At 54.3% G+C, this 19756-nt stretch overlaps 1 protein-coding gene across 2 annotated transcripts in view; it reads left to right on the top strand.

The window, feature by feature from the left end:
• CELSR1 (cadherin EGF LAG seven-pass G-type receptor 1) overlaps positions 1 to 19756 on the top strand; it is a 185724-nt gene that overhangs the window by 139396 nt on the left and 26572 nt on the right. For both annotated transcript variants that reach the window (XM_034951717.4, XM_034951716.4), the window contains exons 10-20: positions 2562 to 2747; positions 3827 to 3940; positions 4617 to 4791; positions 5703 to 5844; positions 8187 to 8307; positions 10635 to 10818; positions 11164 to 11265; positions 11965 to 12059; positions 12946 to 13155; positions 15876 to 16059; positions 17778 to 17921. In XM_034951717.4, the coding sequence (XP_034807608.3) occupies positions 2562 to 2747; positions 3827 to 3940; positions 4617 to 4791; positions 5703 to 5844; positions 8187 to 8307; positions 10635 to 10818; positions 11164 to 11265; positions 11965 to 12059; positions 12946 to 13155; positions 15876 to 16059; positions 17778 to 17921 (1657 nt within the window). The remainder of the gene's footprint in view (positions 1 to 2561; positions 2748 to 3826; positions 3941 to 4616; positions 4792 to 5702; positions 5845 to 8186; positions 8308 to 10634; positions 10819 to 11163; positions 11266 to 11964; positions 12060 to 12945; positions 13156 to 15875; positions 16060 to 17777; positions 17922 to 19756) is intronic.

Below are 19756 nucleotides of genomic sequence, written 5' to 3'. Positions count from 1 at the left end.
ACCTGAGGTCAGGAGTTCGAGACCAGCCTTACCAACATGGAGAAGCCCCGTCTCTACTAAAAATACAAAAAATTAGCTGGGTGTGGTGGTGGGTGCCTGTAATCCCAGCTACTCGGGAGGCTGAGGCAGGAGAATCACTTGAACCTGGGGGGTGGAGTTTACAGTGAGCTGAGATTGTGCCATTGCACTCCAGCCTGGGCAACAAGAGTGAAACTGTCTCAAAAAAAAAAAAAAAAAAAAAAAAAGAAAAAGAGAAACTAGAATGGGGATGATGGGAATGTCATTATCTTCCATGTTTGCTTCTGGCAACCACTAGGAGCACTTGCCCTCCCAGAGCACTTGAATGCAGTCACAGACTTTTTTGTTGGTGTGTTTTTGAGACGGAGTCTCGCTCCTTCGCCCAGGCTGGAGTGCAGTGGCATGATCTCGGTTCACTGCTACCTCCGCCTCCCGAGTTCAAGCAATTCTCCTGTCTCAGCCTCCCAAGCAGCTGGAACTACAGGCACCTGCCACCACGCCCAGCTAATTTTTTGTATTTTTAGTAGAGATGGGGTTTCACCTTGTTGGTCAGGCTGGTCTCAAACTCCTGACCTCAGGTGATCCACCCGCCTTGGTCTCCCAAAGTCACAGAGTTTAATGCAGTCACAGACTGAGGTGGTTCAAAGCTGGGCTTCCAGTCCTGCAAAGGTGGCTCTTTTTCGTTTTTATCGTTAGTGTAAACCCCTCAGGGTTCCAACCAGAAGCCAAGGAACAACCCTTGGCAGTCCATGAACCCCAGTTTTTAATCCTCCAGCCCCTTGAACCTAGAAAGCTTTTAGGCATCTTGAGACTCTAGGTCACAGGCGACTGATGGAGCGTCGTACCACCTGCTGATAGGGCTGAAGAGTGCCAAGGAGGGCAGGGGTTTCAGGTACCTGGCAGCCGTGACCTGACTGCACGCTCAGCCTCCACTGTGTCTTCCAGAACCACCTGACGGCCTTGCAGGGAAGCACACGCCACGCTGTTTTGCAGATTCTGTCTTTTCCTTGGTCGTGAGCCTGAAACTGTTTTGCCTGGAGCCACTTCAGTGCCTTCAAACAGACATTCTTTAATATTTTGTCTCATGTTCGTAGGTGATTTCAAGAGGAGAGGTGGTCCAAATTGCCAAGTCCTTTCTTAGGAGATCTAAGATTTTCACGCTGCCCTTGGCCTACCTTATTTTAAAATATGAGTGTTTTAGGCCAGTTGCAATGCTGATTTTTGTTTTTTTCATACATGTAATTAAACACAGAGGATTAAATCTTGTCTTATAAAGTATAATGTTTACATCCAAAAATAGGAGCCCAGTAGTTACCTGAATCGAGCTGGGTCCCAGTACTTAAAAGCCTAATGGGGCTTGTTCTTGGCCCTTCCCTTACTTGATCTCCATGAAGCGATTGATCCTTTTTCCCGTAGAATAAGACAAGCAATTCTGATCAGTGTTAAAGGCAACAGCAACAAAGAACAACTTTGCCTATACTTTTTTTTTTTGAGACAGGTTCTCACTCTGTCACCCAAGTCGAAGTGCAGTAGTGCTACCTAGGCTCACTGCAACCTCTGCCTCCTGGGCTTGAGTGATCCTTCCACCTCAGCCTCCCAAGTAGCTGGGATTACAGGAGCACACCACCATGCCCAGCTAATTTTTGTATTTTTAGTAGACACGAGGTTTTGCCATGTTTGCCAGGCTGGCCTTGACCTCCTGGCCTCAAGCAATCCGCCTGCCTTGGCTTCCCAAAGTGCTGAAATTACAGGTGTGAGCCACCACGCCCAGCCAACTTTGTCTAATTATGATTATTATTTTGAGACAGAGTCTCGCTCTTGTCTCCCAGGCTGGAGTGCAGTGGCGCGATCTCGGCTCACTGCAACCTCTAGTAGACTCCCAGGTTCAAGCGATTCTGCTGCCTTAGCCTGCGGAGTAGCCAGGCTTACAGGTGCCTGCCACCATGCCTGGCTAATTTCAGTATTTTTAGTAGAGGCAGGTTTCACCATGTTGGCCAGGCTGGTCTTGAACTCGTGACCTCAGGTGATCCGCCTGCTGTGGCCTCCCAACGTGCTGGGATTAAAGGCCTGAGCCACTGCTCCCAGCCAACTTTGCCTAACTTTTTTTTTTTTTTCTCGAGACCAAGTCTCGCTCTGTCACCCAGTGTGGAGTGCAATGCTGCAATCTCAGCTCACTGCAACCTCCACCTCCCAGGTTCAAGCAGTTCTCCTGCCTCAGCCTCTGAGTAGCCAGGATTACAGGCACCTGTCACCACACCTAGCTAATTTTTGTATTTTTAGTAAAGATGGGGTTTCACCATGTTGGCCAGGCTGGTCACGAACTTTTGAGTTCAGGTGATCCACCCACCTCAGCCTCCCAAAGTGCTGAGATTACAGGCCTGAGCCACCGCACCTGGCCAACTTTGCCTAATTTTTAAGCCTATCTTGTATCTGGTGCCACATCATCAGTCTCCTTTCACAGCTTCCTTGTTTAAGTGACTGCAAAACGTTTTCTCTTTCATTGTCATTGTACCAATCAGTCGGTGTGGCTCTCCCTGCTCCAGATCCTGAACAACTACCTCCAGTTTGAGGTGTCCCACGGCCCCTCCGATGTGGAGTCCGTGATGCTGTCCGGGTTGCGGGTGACCGACGGGGAGTGGCACCACCTGCTGATCGAGCTGAAGAATGTTAAGGAGGACAGTGAGATGAAGCACCTGGTCACCATGACCTTGGACTATGGGATGGACCAGGTGAGCTGGCACCTGCACCTCCTCTGGGGTTATACCCTTCCTCCGGCCCAGGGAAAAACAGAATGACCCCTTGATGTGCCAGGACCCGCCGGAGACCTTGTGGATTTGGGGAGGCACTTTCTGGGCCCCTGCAGGTGGGCTTCTGTTCTGCCCTGTACTGAGGTCACTGGCATCTTCCTCACCTCCTTCATCCGGATGCCCTGCCCCCGGCAGTCAGCAGCTGACTTCCTCCAGCTGCATTTCTCATCATGATGCTGTTGGTGCCTTCAGCAGTGGTTTCTTTTAGCAAAGCCATCTTGAGCAACGCCTGCAGGCTCAGCACCGTGTCTTTAGGGTACTGAGGTAGCAATGCTGGGGCCCGTGCCCTCAGAGCATGGATGGGGAGCAAAACTGGGAGAGCAGTGAGACCCAGGTCCTGGACAGGCCTGTGAGACACCAGGGAGCCACACATTGCCCAGGCAGGCAGGTGGTGTTATCCCAGACAATGTTCGGAACACTTAACCAAACTAGGTTTCCACAGTTTGCAGGCAGGTAACCCAAGATGTTGTCTGTGAAATGCCCACACACTTAAGGGGCGACCTGGGATCTCCAAGAGCTCTTGGAGCCAAGGCTCATCTTACAACACAGACCTGGGAGTAAATAGGTGTGTTCCAGGCACCTGCCTTTCTGGGACTGGATCTCAGCCGAGACCCTCTTGGGTTCCCACAGTGTTAATGAGTGAGCGGATTTCCGTTCACTGCAGTCTTCCTGACTCGCCAAGCTCTCTGTCACAGCGTGGCTGGTTTAGTGTTGTGCCCTTGACGGAGGCGGGACAGTTGCCCACGTTGACCCCACTGGCCGCCTCGGCTAGGCTGGGGCATGGACACCCATCCTCTGGACTGGTCCCCTCGCCCTGGTCATCACAGCCAGCCACGCTGTCCAGCTGGGCCCAGCTCTCTCTTTGGAGGCCCAGATGTCCTCAGGCTCTGTGGAGTTTGTTGAAGTGACTGTTTAGACTTCCAGTGTATCCTTCCCATCTGAGAGACGTTTCTAGGATGGTGGATGCAGCCCCCAGAGCCCCGGCCCCTCTCTCCACACAGAACAAGGCAGATATCGGGGGCATGCTTCCCGGGCTGACGATAAGGAGCATGGTGGTCGGGGGCGCCTCTGAAGACAAGGTCTCTGTGCGCCGTGGATTCCGAGGCTGCATGCAGGTACGTGGGGGTGGTGGGGGGCGGTGGGGGGGCCTGCCCCTCACAGGCAGCTCCGAGGCTGGCAGCACCATAGGTGATTCCGTTGGTCAACCTGTTAGCTTTCAACGAGTGAAGAATTTGTCTGACAGGCATCCCCGCTTTAACAGCTCCTGTTTCCTCTTTAGACCCATCCTCTCCTGCGGTTCCCCTCGGCATCCGGGCCGTCCCTGGCCCCCACAGCTCCCCACCGCCATGCCAGCCACCTGCCCCTCTGCCTTTGTGAAGTGTCCTGAATCGAGCCCCTCGCCGCCACCCCCACCCAGTCCAACCACAGACGTCACCCAAGTGGCCCCCGTGCCTGTCCCCTGGAGCCAGGGGTTCCAGCTACGGCCGAAGGAGCTGCTCTGAGTCGTTCAGCTCTCAGCCCCCTCGGCAGGGACATCCACTCCTCACGCCCCCACCGCGCACCCCAGGAGGTCAGGCTGGCGTGCCCTCTGAGCTCCTCACCCAGCCCTCCACTGCACTCCGGCCAGCAGGCCATGGGGCAAGAGGAACAACCCTGCCCGCCCCAGCTCTGTAGATAAATGAGGCGTCACAGGTGAATGCCTCGCAAGGGACCAGAGAGGTCTCAGGGTTCCCTTAACCCCTACGTACCTTTCCGGGCTCCTGTAGCCCCAATGCCATTTACTTAATGCAGGGAGTGAGGATGGGGGGGACGCCCACCAACGTCGCCACCCTGAACATGAACAACGCACTCAAGGTCAGGGTGAAGGACGGCTGTGATGTGGACGACCCCTGTACCTCGAGCCCCTGTCCCCCCAATAGCCGCTGCCACGACACCTGGGAGGACTACAGCTGCGTCTGTGACAAAGGTGGGACCGCCCTCCCGGGGCCCTTCAGTGACAGGGAGGTCTCTTATGGCTGAAACACAGGAGGGGGGCTCAGTTTAGACATTAGTGTCCCCAGCCAACTCCCTGTGGTTCCGTGGAGCCCTGAGCTTTATTTTATAGCAAGTGGGCCCCTCCTAGAGAGAGACTCTGAGCCTCTTCCTTACTCAAGGCACAGAGTGCCCCAGGCGCTCTCCTCAGCACATGGGGTGATCAGCAAAGAAACAGTGAAAAGTAAGGCCGGGCGCAGTGGCTCATACCTGTAATCCCAGCACTTTGGGAGGCCGAGGTGGGTGGATCACTTGAAGCCAGGAGTTCAAGACCGGCCAGGCAACATGGTGAAACCCCATCTCTACCAAAAAAAAGCAAAAATTAGCCAGGCGTGGTGGCACGCACCTGTAGTCCTAGCTACGTGGGAGGCTGAGGTGGGAGGATCACTTGAGCTTCTTAGGCAAAGGTTCCAGTGAGCTGAGATCATGCCACTGCACTTCAGCCTGGGCAACAGAGCAAGACTCTTCTCAATAAATAAATAAATAAAAGAATTAGTGAAAAGTGCACATTAAGAAAATCCTCCATTCAGGGTGGCCTCTGAGTTTTGAGGTGCTGAAGTCATCTTCTGCTGGTGGCCATTCCCCATGTGTCCTGGGGCAGCCTGGGCCCCGTGTTCGAAGGCTCTCACCCTCCTTGGGGCAGCCCGGGAAGGCCTTCCTCTCTGCATCGCCAAGTCTAACCCGCCTAACGCTGTGTTTTCGGGGACTCTGTGGCACTCTTCCTCTTCCCTCTGCTGAGTACCAGGGAAAGTCAGATCTTCTGGAGGGGACAGGTTGCTCCAGATATTTTAACGTGGAAGATCTCGTGGATTGTGGGTGGAGGTAATGCTGGCTCTGTCCTTGCAGGGTACCTTGGAATAAACTGTGTGGATGCCTGTCACCTGAACCCCTGCGAGAACATGGGGGCCTGCGTGCGCTCCCCCGGCTCCCCGCAGGGCTACGTGTGCGAGTGTGGGCCCAGCCACTACGGGCCGTACTGCGAGAACAAGTAAGAGCAGCCCCTGGTGCCTCCCTGCGCCTTCAGAGTCCATGTGGCTGTGTTCCCTCGACTCAGTGTCTTCTCTTTCTTATTTTGACCCAAAGATATGTGTAATTCTGGGTAACAGGGACATATATTTTTTTTAATTTGGCATGAATTAAGTGAAAATCAAAATTTTTTTAATTTTTATTTTTTTATTTTTTTGAGACAGAGTCTTGCTCTGTCACCCAGGCTGGAGTGCAATGGCGCGATCTTGGCTCCTTGCAACCTCTGCCTCCTGGGCTCAAGCGATTCTCCTGCCTCAGCCTCCTGAGTAGCTGGTCCTACAGGTGCCCGCCACCATGCCCAGCTAATATTTTGTATTTTTAGTAGACATGGGGTTTCACCATATTGGTCAGGCTGGTCTCGAACTCCTGACCTCAAGTGATCCGCCTGCCTCAGCCTCCCAAAGTGCTGGGATTACGGGTGTGAGCCACCATGCTTGGGCAATGAGAATCAATTTGGACGTCTCACACTAACCCCATTGCATCATGTGTCCACACCAGAAACATGCAAATGACTCACCTGGAGTCCTCGCTGGGCCCAGAGCAAACAGGCCCCATGAGATGCAGGGAGACGCATGTGATTTACAGAGAATGCTTTCTCTGTCGAGTCGCTGGGCTTGAAGTCATTTCTGATGTGTGCTGAGATCCTAGTGTGGTTAGGACAGGCAGCAGCGTGCTCTCTGGCTCTGGGCTCTGTACCCTTTGCACGGGGATCGCTGGGTACAGGTGTGTAGTCATCACAAGCGTCACTTTGTCCAAGGTGGAGCTGCTGGGTTCTTCATAAACCAAGGTTCCAGGTCGCCTGGAGGTGATGCCCCTGTGGCTCATTGTCCTCAGCTGTTGGTGGCCATCAGGTGCAGGGACACCTGCTACGCTCTGTTCTTTGTCCTCCCGAGCCTAGAGCAGGTGCTGTGATCCCGGCTGTGACCCCATGAGTGGGAAGCAGCCTGTGCCCTGGAGCTGGTGACCTCACGAGAAGATGGCACCACATCATTCTTGGATATCAGCAAGATGTGATGCCAGGGAGAGCGCAGAGGAGGTGCCCTAGGAGTGGAGAGGGAGGTGGGAGCCAGTGTGGCTGAAGCGGGAGGGCATTCTGGGAGTGAAAGCAACAGAGCCAAGCTGCAGAGGAGTAAGGCGATGAGGCTGATCTAGAGAGGCCTGGGTGGGGACGGAGGTGGGCCCACAAGCCAGGAACAGAACTCGGCTGTGTGGAGGCCGTGGGGGCCCAGCACTAAAGTGGCAGGACCGGGTCTGGTCTTAGGGAACCCCCACCTGCCGCGTGGAGCACAGCTTGGAGCAGGGGGAGTTGCCAAGAGGCTGATCCAGCATCTCCATGCCCGGCGCCACAGTCACCACGGCTGCAGGGGGATGAAGGTTCTGGGGCCCCCACGCTGCACACACTCATCCATAAACGCCAGACTCTATCTCTGGCCTGGTTGTCTTTATGACCCTGATTTGTACACAGTCCTTAATACTTGCTCGCCAAGTGAGTGAATGCTAGAGGCTGGCAGCTGGGTGGAGGGAACTTGGTTAGCCAGGGGGGAACGCAGGAGCCCGCAGGACACTCGGGCGGGGCCGTTGCAGGCAGGTGGGCCTTCGGGTGACTGTGCAGGTGCAGCCCCATCAGGAACGGGTAGGGAGACTCATGCACAGCAGCGGCCAGCACCTCGGAGGCCTGGCTTTGTCCCTGCAGTGTTGATCACCTTCAGTGTCTGTTGCTCTCTGCCGGGGGAGGCTCAGGGAGGCAGGACTGACTTCCGCTGGATTCCGAGTGCACGGGCGCATGCCGCTGTCCTAAGGGGCATGCTACACCAGGGCATGGCTGCCCTGAGCATCTGTGGGGCTGGTGGCCAGGGGACCTGGGGGACAACAAAAGCTGCAAAACTCCCTGTTTAGGAGCTTCCTGCGGGCATCTCATGCTGGCACTCACCCCAAGACCACTTTGAGAAGTTGTGCCAGGCAGCTGAGCTCAGTCTGCCTGGGGCTGCGTTGTGAAAGGCCAGCCTTGCAGTGGGGTTGATTGTCATTAAGCCCCAATGAGTCAGGCATCATGTGGACGTGGGGCACACGGTGGACAGAGATGTCGTCCCAGTCGCTTTGGGCATGGTGGATCTGTGGGTGGGGGGTGAGGTTGGGAGCCGGTAGAGGGGAGACTGAGGCCATGTAACGTGGAAGGGGAAGCTCCCAGAGCTGGACCCAGCCAGGCCTCCTGGGCAACCATCTCCATGCTGCCTGCAGGCCTCTTCTCATTCCAGAAAGCACAGTTACATAAACCTTCCAGCTGCCCTCTTATTTTCCCCACAGACTCGACCTTCCGTGCCCCAGAGGCTGGTGGGGGAACCCCGTCTGTGGACCCTGCCACTGTGCCGTCAGCAAAGGCTTTGATCCCGACTGTAATAAGACCAACGGCCAGTGCCAATGCAAGGTGAGGCCCAGCCCCCATGGTCTCTGCATGCTGTGTTTGCTCACACACATGCACAGCTGCCCCTAAATACACACACGCCTTCACATACCCTGTCTGTACACACTCACACCCCTGCACACACACCTGTGCCCACCCACATCACATTTGTGTGCAGATGTGGTTTTTGTTTTCCTTGCTGCTCCCCCGTGCTCTGTGAATACTCCATGGCTGCTTTCCTCGTGTAAACTACGGGTTCAGCCCTGCCAGTCCCCGCCCGTGGAACAGGAATCCCTGCCTCCTCCCGGCCTACTGCCCGTGGCTGTGGGAAGCCCACCCGTTTCTGAGGGCTGGCTCATCTCTGGCACCACCCCGGCCCTCCTGGCCTCCTGGTTGGCCATTTTCCTGGGTTTTTTTTTTTTTTTTTTTTTGAGACGGAGTCTCGCTGTGTCGCCCAGGCTGGAGTGCAGTGGTGCGATCTCGGCTCACTGCAGCCTCCGCCTCCCGGGTTCCAGCAATTCTTCTGCCTCAGCCTCCTGAGTAGCTGGGATTATAGGCGCCCACCACCATGCCCAGCTAATTTTTGTATTTTTAGTAGAGACAGGATTTCACCATGTTGGCCAGGCTGGTCTTGAACTCCTGACCTCAGGTGATCCGCCCGCCTCAGCCTCCCAGAGTGCTGGGATTATAGGCGTGAGCCACCGTGCCTGGCCATTTTCCTGGTCTTTACCAAGCTGGTGTCCCATGATGACAGCAGTTTTAAAATAGAAAGTGTCACTAAGTGCGTTATGCCCCACGCCCATCCAGGGCGGTCAGTCCTAACCTGCATGCAGCACGGAGCTCACATCTCACGTCTCCAGAAATGCACACGCATTCTCAGTGCAGACTCTAGGGACCCCTCCCCAGCCCTCTCAGGGTACATCACCTCCTTCAGGATCTTCGTGTACACCACAGCCATGGCGCTCACAGTGACTTGAAACCCAAATGTTAGGTCTGAGGGTAACAGGAGCCTGGGCGAGGGACATGAGCTTCCTGCAGATGCGGTTGGCCCTAGGAGGGAAGCTGGCACCAGGGCACCCTTGGATGCCATCTCGTGATGTCAGTAGTGTCCCCACTGCCCGCGGTGGTTCCAACAGCAAGTGGGACTTGTGTCCTGAAAGGCTCAAATTAAACAGCTCTCCTGGGTCAGGGTCGGTCCACACATGTCACCAGATGGCGGTGGTGGCATAGTGGGTGGCAGAGCAGAGAGAACGTGGGGAGTGCATTGGCGAAAACTTGCCTATGATTTTTTTCTCATCCAAAGTTACAGGCAGGGCGTGGTGGCTCATGCCTGTAATCACAGCTACTCTGGAGGCTGAGGCAGGAGGGATTACTTGAGCCCAGGAGTTCAAGACCAGCCTGGGCAACATAGTGAGACTCCCATTTCTACAAAAAATAAAAACATTAGCTGAGTGTGCTGGTGCTTGCCTGTGATCCCAGCTACTCAGGAGGCTGAGGTGGGAGGATCACTTGAGCCCTGGAGGTTGAGGCTGCAGTGAGCTGTGACTGCACCACTGTGCTCCAGACTGGGCAACACAGTGAGACCCCATCTCAAAAAAATAAAAAAACAAAGTTATACAAAATGTAATAAAAACCCATAAAGATCGCAGTCACCCCATGCGCCTCCCAGCTGTGATTATTAGTGTTTTAGCATCTCTTCTGGGCCTGCCGCTCACTGTCATTTTACACACAGTCGGAGTCCCCGCCTGATACACAGGTCTGAACGTTGCTCACGAGTCTGCCCAAGTCACAGCCTGGTCACAGCCTGCCCCGTTTTCCGGGGCGGGGTTGAGGGGGTGCTACTTGGGCCTGGGGAGGCCCGGTGACCGGCCCAGGCAATGTAGCTGGTAAACGGCAAGGGTCAGGCATGAACCCAGGACTTTCTGAACCCGAAGTACAAGCTCTTGATTGTCACCCTGACCCACCCAACGGTGGACGTTCAGGTGGCTTCTAATTTTTCAAAACAACTTTAAAAAAAACGCCCAAGGGCTATCCCCATACGTAAGCCTCCATTTGGATCTCTGATTCTTTTTAGGACAAATACGAAGGTGCCCACTGTTGAGACTTGTTAAGACATGAGGGAGGGCGTGCTTCCCGGAAGAACTGCTCTCTTGGGTCCGGCCTTGTGGGGCCTTGGGAGGCAGCCCCCGTTGGGTGTGGGATGTGGGCAGAGGGTAGCCATGAGGGGTGGGACGGCTGGCGGCCAACACACACACCCAGCTGGGAGTCTGGACGTCGCTCGGGAAACACGCTGCAAGGTAGGGCCTCTCTCGGGCATCTGAAGTCACAGGCCCTGCCTCTGGCTTTTGCAGGAGAATTACTACAAGCCCCCAGCCCAGGACACCTGTCTGCCCTGCGACTGCTTCCCCCATGGCTCCCACAGCCGCACTTGCGACATGGCCACCGGGCAGTGTGCCTGCAAGCCCGGCGTCATCGGCCGCCAGTGCAACCGCTGCGACAACCCATTTGCCGAGGTCACCACACTTGGCTGTGAAGGTCCGCGTTGCCCCTCGACACCCTGCAGGTTACAGCGCAGGGACAGGCTGCTGCACTGGCGTGCACGTGTGTGCATGCACGCCGGGTGTTTGGGGAACCCTGGGCTCCCTCGTGTTCTGAGTTCTCTTGACCTTCTAGAAACCTGGTTCTGCGTGAGGGGGTGTGGGTCAGAGCCTGGTCACCCCTCTCCAGCTCTGACATGGATGGGGGCAGGGGAGATGCTAGGGTTCGGTTCTTGGTGGGAGCAGGGCCTCCTGCAGGGAGGCGCATGCAGACAGTGGTGCCTGTTTGTGGTCGTGGGTGTGGCGTGCCCCGCTGAGCAGACTTCTCTCTTCTCTACCCCAGTGATCTACAATGGCTGTCCCAAAGCATTTGAGGCCGGCATCTGGTGGCCACAGACCAAGTTCGGGCAGCCGGCTGCGGTGCCATGCCCTAAGGGATCCGTTGGTGAGTCGCCGTGGCCTGTGTGTAGGGAACTGAGGCAGGCGTCCTTGTGGGAGGAGCCAGTTGAGATGTGGGGACTCATGGAATGTTTCGTGTTGAAAAAATATCCGCAGGCAAAGTGCTGGGGAGAAATCCGATCGCCTTTTCCCTACCAGGAAATACACAAAGCAGGCAGAGGGCGCAACAGAAACATGAACAGTGCAGCGCGTGTGGGGACGCCCGCCAGTCAGGCCCGGCCAGTCCCTGCTCTGCCGCTCAGGCTGGGGCACCGGGACAAGTGGCTTCACTGTTCATAGCATCGGGTTACCTCTGTGAAATGGGGACAAAGACTGTGTCCACTCTGTGAGGGGCGTCTGGGGAATCCAGTGAGGCAAGGAAAGGCCCAGCCGAAATGGATTCCTGGTGCATGGGATTGTGGCTGCCGGCAGATGGTGTTGCTGATTTCTTTCCTCACGGGCTTGCTCGGAAGTGCTGGCTCCTGTTGGCTGGGCGCCCGAAACGCCTGGTTGTCAGTGTCAGAGCAGCTTCGGCCGTGGCCCTGACATGAAAGAGGGGTGCTGGTGTTGGCCTCCTGGCCCCCATGGGGTTTTAACCACCACGCAGTGTTCTGGATTTAAGTACATTCATATTGGGGATTGAAATACACAAGCATTGATCAACAATTTGAGTTTCAGGCTTTGCACACCTGCTCTCCTTCCCCAGGAAATGCGGTCCGACACTGCAGCGGGGAGAAGGGCTGGCTGCCCCCGGAGCTCTTTAACTGTACCACCATCTCCTTCGTGGACCTCAGGGCCATGGTAGGGGCGCCTCGGGGATGTGTGTTCAGCAGGGGCACGTGTGTGTTCGTGTATGCGTGAGAGAGTTTGTGTGGGCCGAGGCTCCTGGGCTGGGGAGTGTTGGGGCGGCTAGGATAGTGCAGGGACAGCCCCACGGGCCCGCAGCCTGGAGCCAGCAGGTTCCTGTGGACTTTGGGGTGTTGGCACCTGAGCCAGGCACCCCCACGTGGACTTCTCTCCCCCAGAGGACCCAGCTCTGTGTCTTTGGTTCTGAAAACACGGGGTCCCTGCATTTGACTCCATTTGCCCTCTGATCCTGCCCTGTTTCATGGCTTTTGTTCCCACATCTCCCACTCGCTGTCTTTCTCGGAGCCCTCTTCGGCCCACCAGACCCTCGTTTCCATGGTCTAGCTGTCAGCAGTGCTCATTTTTGGGCTTTTTGTTTTTTGTTTCTTTTTTTGGAGATGGAGTCTCACTCTATCTCCTAAGCTAGAGGACAGTGGCACGGTCTCAGCTTGCTGCAACGTCTGCTTCCCGGATTCAAGCAGTTCTGCCTCAGCCTCCCTGGTAGTTGGGACTTACAGGTGCCCACCACCACACCCTGCTAATTTTTTTATTTTTAAAATAGAGACATAGAGTATTTTCAAAATGGAGAGTAGAGATGGGTTTTCCCCATATTGGCCAGGCTGGTCTTGAGTTCCTGACCTCAAATGATCTACCCGCCTTGGCCTCCCAAAGTGCTGGGATTACAGGCGTGAGCCACCATGCCCAGCCAGGCTTTTGGATTTTTAAAGTTCCTTTCTGACAAGGAAACTTGCACGAGACAGTAGTGAGTTGCTGAGTAACAGCAGGGATTGAAAGCGGCCGAAGTGGGTTTGCACACATCGCGACTGCCTCCCTGTTCCAGAATGAGAAGCTGAGCCGCAACGAGACGCAGGTGGACGGCGCCAGGGCCCTGCAGCTGGTGAGGGCACTGCGCAACGCCACACAGCACACGGGCACGCTCTTTGGCAATGACGTGCGCACGGCCTACCAGCTGCTGGGCCACGTCCTTCAGCACGAGAGCTGGCAGCAGGGCTTCGACCTGGCAGCCACGCAGGACGCCGACTTTCACGAGGTAGGAGGGTGGCCGCCGCCCTGGCTTGGGGACACTCGGATGCCCGTGGGTGGGTGCTGTGGGGCTGGGCGTCTACCTCAGTTTGTGGAAGACGGTTGTGTCCAGGATCCCCATCCTCATTTCTCAAATGTGAGCCCTGGCGGATGCAGGGCCTGACTAAACTGACGACGAGCGTTAGAGAGTATTCTGGAAGGAAACATGCAGGTCACAGCCTTGCTGGTGATCCCGGTAGTGCCTGTAGTGTGATCTAAGTGGCTTCTAAGGGATTCTAAGTGGCCCACCTGCATCAGCCCCTCTCCCTTCCACGCAGCCTGTGATGGAGTGTCGTCCACCCATTTGACAGGTAAGGAAACAGAGGCACAGAGAGCTAAGGCGTTTTCCCAAAGGCACAGCTTGTAAGGGGCAGGGCCCGGCAGTGGGCCCCCATGTCCACTCCCACCCGCAGCTCTGAGGTCCTGCTTTCAGAGGGCCACACCTCTGCCTCAACCCTCTGGCTGTGTGTGTGGAAGTTGTCATCCCCTGAGCAGTATCGTTTTAGGGTGAATGCAGAGGGGACTCATGCAGCCTGATATTTGGAAAGTGCTTTCGGGGACTCCAGAAGTTTCGTTGTGGCTCTGCTGCAGGCCTCTTCATCCAGACAGGACCCCCAGAGGAGTGCCTGTCCACACACAGCCCATGGGGGACACCCTGTCCCTCCCACCCATCCCCAAGGAGCCCTCAGGGACCTCCTCATCCACAAAGGGCCTCCAGTCCATGCAGGGCCCCCATGGAACCTTCTAGTCTGCATAAGGCCGCCAGAGACCAGGCAGGGTCCCCTTGCTGGGATTTGAGTCCCAGCCTGAGAGTTGGGCCAGTGGCGTTTGTTCTCCATGCGTGACTCCACAAACAAGTTTCCTTCCTGGTTTCTTTTTCTTTCTTTCTTTTTTTTTTTAAGATGGGGTCTTGCTCTGTTGTCCAGGCTGGAGTGCAGTGGTGCGATCTTGGCTCACTGCAACCTCTACCTCCCGGGTTCAAGCAATTCTCCTGCCTCAGCCTCCCAAGTAGCTGGGATTACAGACGCCCGCCACCACGCCCGGCTAATTTTTGTATTTTTGGTAGAGACAGGGTTTCACCATGTTGGCCAGGCTGGTCTCGAACTCCTGACCTCAGGTGATCCACCCGCTTCAGCCACCCAAAGTGTTGGGATTACAGGCATGAGCAACCGTGCTCAGCCCTGGTTTCTGTCTTGGGTGTGATCCCGAAGCCCCTGAGCACAGCCTCATGCCTCCACCCAGTCGTTCACACAGACCCTGGGGTGCACAGAGGCTGAGGGTCACCCTTGGAGGAGCTGTCCACGTGTCCACGGCGGCCTCAGTGTAGGTCCTCTGCGCAGCCCAGGTTGTGGTGGTTCCATCACTGCTTGACGTGGTTGGTGGGGTTCAGGAGGAGTTCTGATGTAATAACCAGGGGCATCGCCACGTCTTCCCTGCCTTAGCGTCTTGGGGTGTATGTGGAAAAACCCCTGGCAGGGCTCACTCTGCCAGAGTCCCAGCCTCTGACATTTGAATCACCCACAGTCTCTCTGGCTTATTTGATGGGGTTCAGGATTTATGAAAATCACACATTAAAAAATGACTTCTGGCCGGGTGCGGTCACTCACGCCTGTAATCCCAGCGCTTTGGGAGGCCGAGATGGGCAGATTGCCTGAGCCCAGGAGTTCGAGACCAGCCTGGGCAACATAGTGAAACCCCATCTCTTCTAAAATATGAAAAAAATCAGCCTGGCGGGGTGGTGGGCGCCTGTAATCCCAGCTACGTGGGAGGCTGAGGCACGAGAATTGCTTGAACCCGGGAGGCAGAGGCTGCAGTGAGCCAAGACCGTGCCACTGCACTCCAGCCTGGACAACAAAGTGAAACTCTGTCTCAAAAAACAAAAACAAAACAAACAAAAAGACTTCCTTATCTATTTGAATTCAACTTTGATTAATGTTTGATCCTATTTATAAACTTAGACCATGAAATTCCCCTAAGTATTTTAAATGGAATTAATATATGTCATGTAGTTGATTTTTTGTTTTGTATTTCAATTGTTCAGCTAGCAAACAGACCTTCCAAGCATTTAAACAGTGCTTGTAAATCTAGTAAATTAAGCTAAAAATATGAAGCATCTTTAATTCTCTGGATTTTAATATACTTTGTGAGCTTAGTAACATTTTTCTATTCCTCTTAAGATAAACTTTTTGAAAAAATATTTGGGAGCTAGGCCAGGCACGGTGGCTCACGCCTGTAATCCCAGCACTTTGGGAGGCTGAGGCGGGTGAATCACCTGAGGACAGGAGTTCAAAACCAGCCTGGCCAACATGGTGAAGCCCCGTCTCTACTAAAAATACGAAAATTAGCTGGGTGTGGTGGCACACGTGTGCCTGTAATCCCAGCGACTCGGGAGGTTGAAGCAAGAGAATTCCTTGAACCCAGGAGGTGGAGGTTGCAGTGAGCCAAGATGGAGCCACTGCATTCCAGCCAGGGCGACAAGAGCGGAAGTCTGTCTCAAAAAACAAACAAACAACAACAACAACAACAAAAAACAAAAAACAACTAATATTAAAGAGCAAAGTCTAAAGTGTAGGGCTGGAATGAATGAATGAGCCCACTAGGCAAGCAAAGGCTTTCAGGGCAGGTGTCCCTCGGTCCCACGAGCCAGGCCTCCGCAGGCTGAGTACTGAGTGCTGTCTGTGTGACCAGGATGTCATCCACTCGGGCAGTGCCCTCCTGGCCCCAGCCACCAGGGCGGCGTGGGAGCAGATCCAGCGGAGCGAGGGCGGCACGGCACAGCTGCTCCGGCGCCTCGAGGGCTACTTCAGCAACGTGGCACGCAACGTGCGGCGGACGTACCTGCGGCCCTTCGTCATCGTCACCGCCAACATGAGTAAGGCGCTGGCTGCGTTGGGGGTGGAACCCTGCTACCATCAGGGGTGCGCCCCAGAGCTAGGCCCCCATGGGGTGAAGCAGGTGGGCCCCCCCTTGGCCATGCTCTTAGAAAAATGATTCTGAGGCCGGGCACAGTGGCTCATACCTGTAATCTCAGCACTTTGGGAGAGTGGGACAGGCAGATCACATGAGGTCAGGAGTTGGAGACCAGCCTGGGCAAAATGGTGAAACCCCGTCTCTACTGAAAATACAAAAAGTAGCCAGGCGTGGTGGTGCATGCCTGTAATCCCAGCTACTCAGGAGGCTGAGGAAGGAGAATCACTTGAACCTGGGAGGCAGAGGTTGCAGTGAGCCAAGATTGCGCCATTGCACTCCAGCATGGGTGACAGAGCGAGACTCCATCTCAAAAAAAAAAAAAAAAAAGCCGGGTGCGGTGGCTCACGCCTGTAATCCCAGCAATTTGGGAGGCCAAGGTGGGCGGATCACAAGGTCAGGAGATCAAGACCATCCTGGCTAACATGGTGAAACCCCATCTCTACTAAAAATACAAAAAATTAGCCGGTCGTGGTGGTGGGCGCTTGTAGTCCCAGCTACTTGGGAGGCTGAGGCAGGAGAATGGCGTGAACCCGGGAAGCGGAGCTTGCAGTGAGCCGAGATCGTGCCACTGCACTCCAGCGTGGGCGACAGAGCCAGACTCCGTCTCAAAAAAAAAAAAAAAAAAAAAAAAGATTCAGCAGGTAGGCCTCTGTTTCCTCATCTGTAAATGGAGCCTTTGGGAAGACAGTCTGTGATGACGTACCCATGGCTCCCAGGGGACAGGTCCCGGGCTAGGGAGATGTTGGGCCATGATCTTGGGGGTCCGGCAGGTCTTCCAAACCCTCAGGTGTGAGACTCTAGAAGGGTGGGTGTCGAGGACCCCGCCTCACTCCAGGCTCACTGTAGACAGGTGTAAGTACAGGCGGGATGCAGGAAGTTGGAAGTCAGTTCTGTTCTAAAGATGGTCAGTCAGCTGGGTGTGGTAGTTCACACCTGTAATCCCAGCACTGTGGGAGGCCGAGATGGGCAGATTGCTTGAGCCCAGGAGTTCGAAACCAGCCAGGCGCCATAGTGAGACCCTGTCTCTGTTAAAAAAAAAATAAAATAAAAATTAGCCAGGTGTGGTAGCATGCTCCTGTATTCCCAGCTACTTGAGGCTGAGGTGGGAGTATCGCTTGAGCGCAGGAGGACGAGGCTACAGTGAGCTGAGATTGTGCTACTGCACTCCAGCCTGGGTGATAGAGTGAGATCCTGTCTCAAAAATAAATATAAGTAAATAGTCTGGGCATGGTGGCTCATGCCTATAATCCCAGCACTTTGGAAAGCCGGGGCATGCAAATTACTTGAGGTCAGGAGTTTGAGACCGGCCTGGCCAACATGATGAAATCCCATCTCTACCAAAAATACAAAAAATTAGCCAGGCATGGTGGTGCCTGCCTGTAATCCCAGCTACTTGAGAGGCTGAGGCAGGAGAATTGCTTGAATCTCGGAGGCGGAGGTTGCAGTGAGCTGAGATTGCACTACTGCACTCCAGCCTGGGAGACACTGCAAGACTCCACCTCAAAAAAAAAAAATATATAGCCAGCCAGTGTCAGTGTGACAGTTGTGGTCATTTTGAAAACAGCAGGGGTTCAAGAAAGCCCTGGGAGTTATGTCTGATTAAAGGAACTGTCCCCCCAGTTCTTGCTGTCGACATCTTTGACAAGTTCAACTTTACGGGAGCCAGGGTCCCGCGATTCGACGCCACCCATGAAGAGTTCCCTAGGGAGCTGGAGTCCTCCGTCTCCTTCCCAGCCGACTTCTTCAAACCACCTGAAGAAAAAGGTAAAACCGCTTAGAAACCTGCTGCTGCCCTCGGAGTCCCCAGCGTCCAGGGAGGGGAGGGCCCCGCTGCGGGCATTGCAGGACCTGCACGCTGAAGATCTGGGCCAGAGTGTTCCGAGTGCTCTCTGGTGCCAGGTCCTGTTGGTGACAGCAGGTTGTTTTGTACAAGTGCTTAGGTACAGGCTGAACGTCGTAATCCTGAAATCTGAAATGCCCCAGAACCTGAACCTTCTTGAGCACCAACCTGACACTTAAAGGAAGTGCTCATTGGAGCGTAAGCATGAAACAATAAAAAAAATCAAAATCCAGGCCAGGCGCGGCGGCTCACGCCTGTAATCCCAGCACTTTGGGAGGCCGAGGCGGGCAGATCACCTGAGGTCAGGAGTTCGAGACCAGCCTGGCCAATGTGGGAAAACCCCGTCTCTACTAAAAAATACAAAAAAAAGCCAGCTGCGGTGGCGGGCGCCTGTAATCCCAGCTACTCAGGAGGCTGAGGCATGAGAATTGCTTGAGCCCACGAGGCAGAGGTTGTAGTGAGCCGAGATACACCAGCCTGGTGAGACTCCGTCTCAAAAAAAAAAAATTCCAAAATGTTCCCAAGCATTTCAGCTGAGGGATACTCAGCCATGTAATTGATAATGTGAGAAAGAAAAGAGAACTGAAATTTGTATGTGAGCTGGTTGTCTTTGGTGTGCAATGAAAAGCTGCTTCTAGCCGGGCGCAGTGGCTCATGCCTGTAACTCCAACACTTTGGGAGGCCGACACAGGGAGGATTGCTTGAGCCTAGAAATTCAGAACCAACCTGGGCAACATAGAGAAACTCCATCTCTACCAAAGAAGTTTTTTTTAATTACCTGGGCATGGTGGCGCATGCCTGTAGTCCCACCTACTCAGGAGGCTGAGGCGGGAGGATTGCTTGAGTCCGGGAGATGGAGGCTGCAGTGAGCTGTGATCATGCCACTACAGCCCAGCCTGGGCAGCAGAGCAAAAACCTGTCTGGTTGGAGGGAAAGCTGCTTCTAAATAGAAATAGACATTTTAGAATCACCTTCCCCTCCCCGCAAAAAAACAACAAACCAGAATGCTGTCTATGAACAAATCTTCAATCCTGGGTTGAGATTATGATTCAAAACAGTTTGAACATTTTGAATTTTCTTAAGGTGCTTTTTTACAGATCCATGACAATTACTAAAACCTTCCCCACATAAAAAGGACATGAAAAGGTAAACTCTGTAATGGAGAGTTTAAAATTGGAAATGTTGTTAGTAAGTGGATTTTGTCAGGTATATGATGTTATCTCATGTGTCTTAAAAAGAGGGGTGACTCTGATGTGGGGTCATGCTTGAAACTAAGAGGACGAGGTCCCTGACTTTCCATTGCAGCCAGCTCTCTCTGGAACTAATAGAGTGAGAACTCGCTCATTACCAAGGGCTGGGCACCAAGCCATTCCTGGGGGATCCACACCCATGACCCAAACACCCCCGACCAGGCCGATTTTCAACCCTGATCACATTTCAACATGAGATTTGGAGGGGCCACACATCCAAACTGCATCAGATACATTCATGTTTAAGCAGTCCATCTCCAGAACTCTTTTCAGCCTGCAGATCTGAAACTCTAGCCCACGAAACACTAACTCTCCTCCCCAGCCCCTGGTGCCCACCGTTCTTTCTGTCTTTGAATTTGACTCCTCTAGGGACTTCCTATAAGAGGAGTCACACAATATTTGTCCTTCTGTGATTGGCTTATTTCACTGAGCCTAATGTCCGCTAGGTTCACCTGCGTTGTAGCAAGTGTCAGACTTTCCCTCCTTTTGAAGGCTGAGTAATATTCCAT

This window comes from Pan paniscus, chromosome 23 (genome assembly GCF_029289425.2).
Source record: "Pan paniscus chromosome 23, NHGRI_mPanPan1-v2.0_pri, whole genome shotgun sequence".
Classification (NCBI taxonomy): Eukaryota; Metazoa; Chordata; class Mammalia; order Primates; family Hominidae; genus Pan; species Pan paniscus.
The sequence above is the reverse complement of the archived record's forward strand: the minus strand, read 5'-3'. Positions and strand labels throughout refer to the sequence as shown.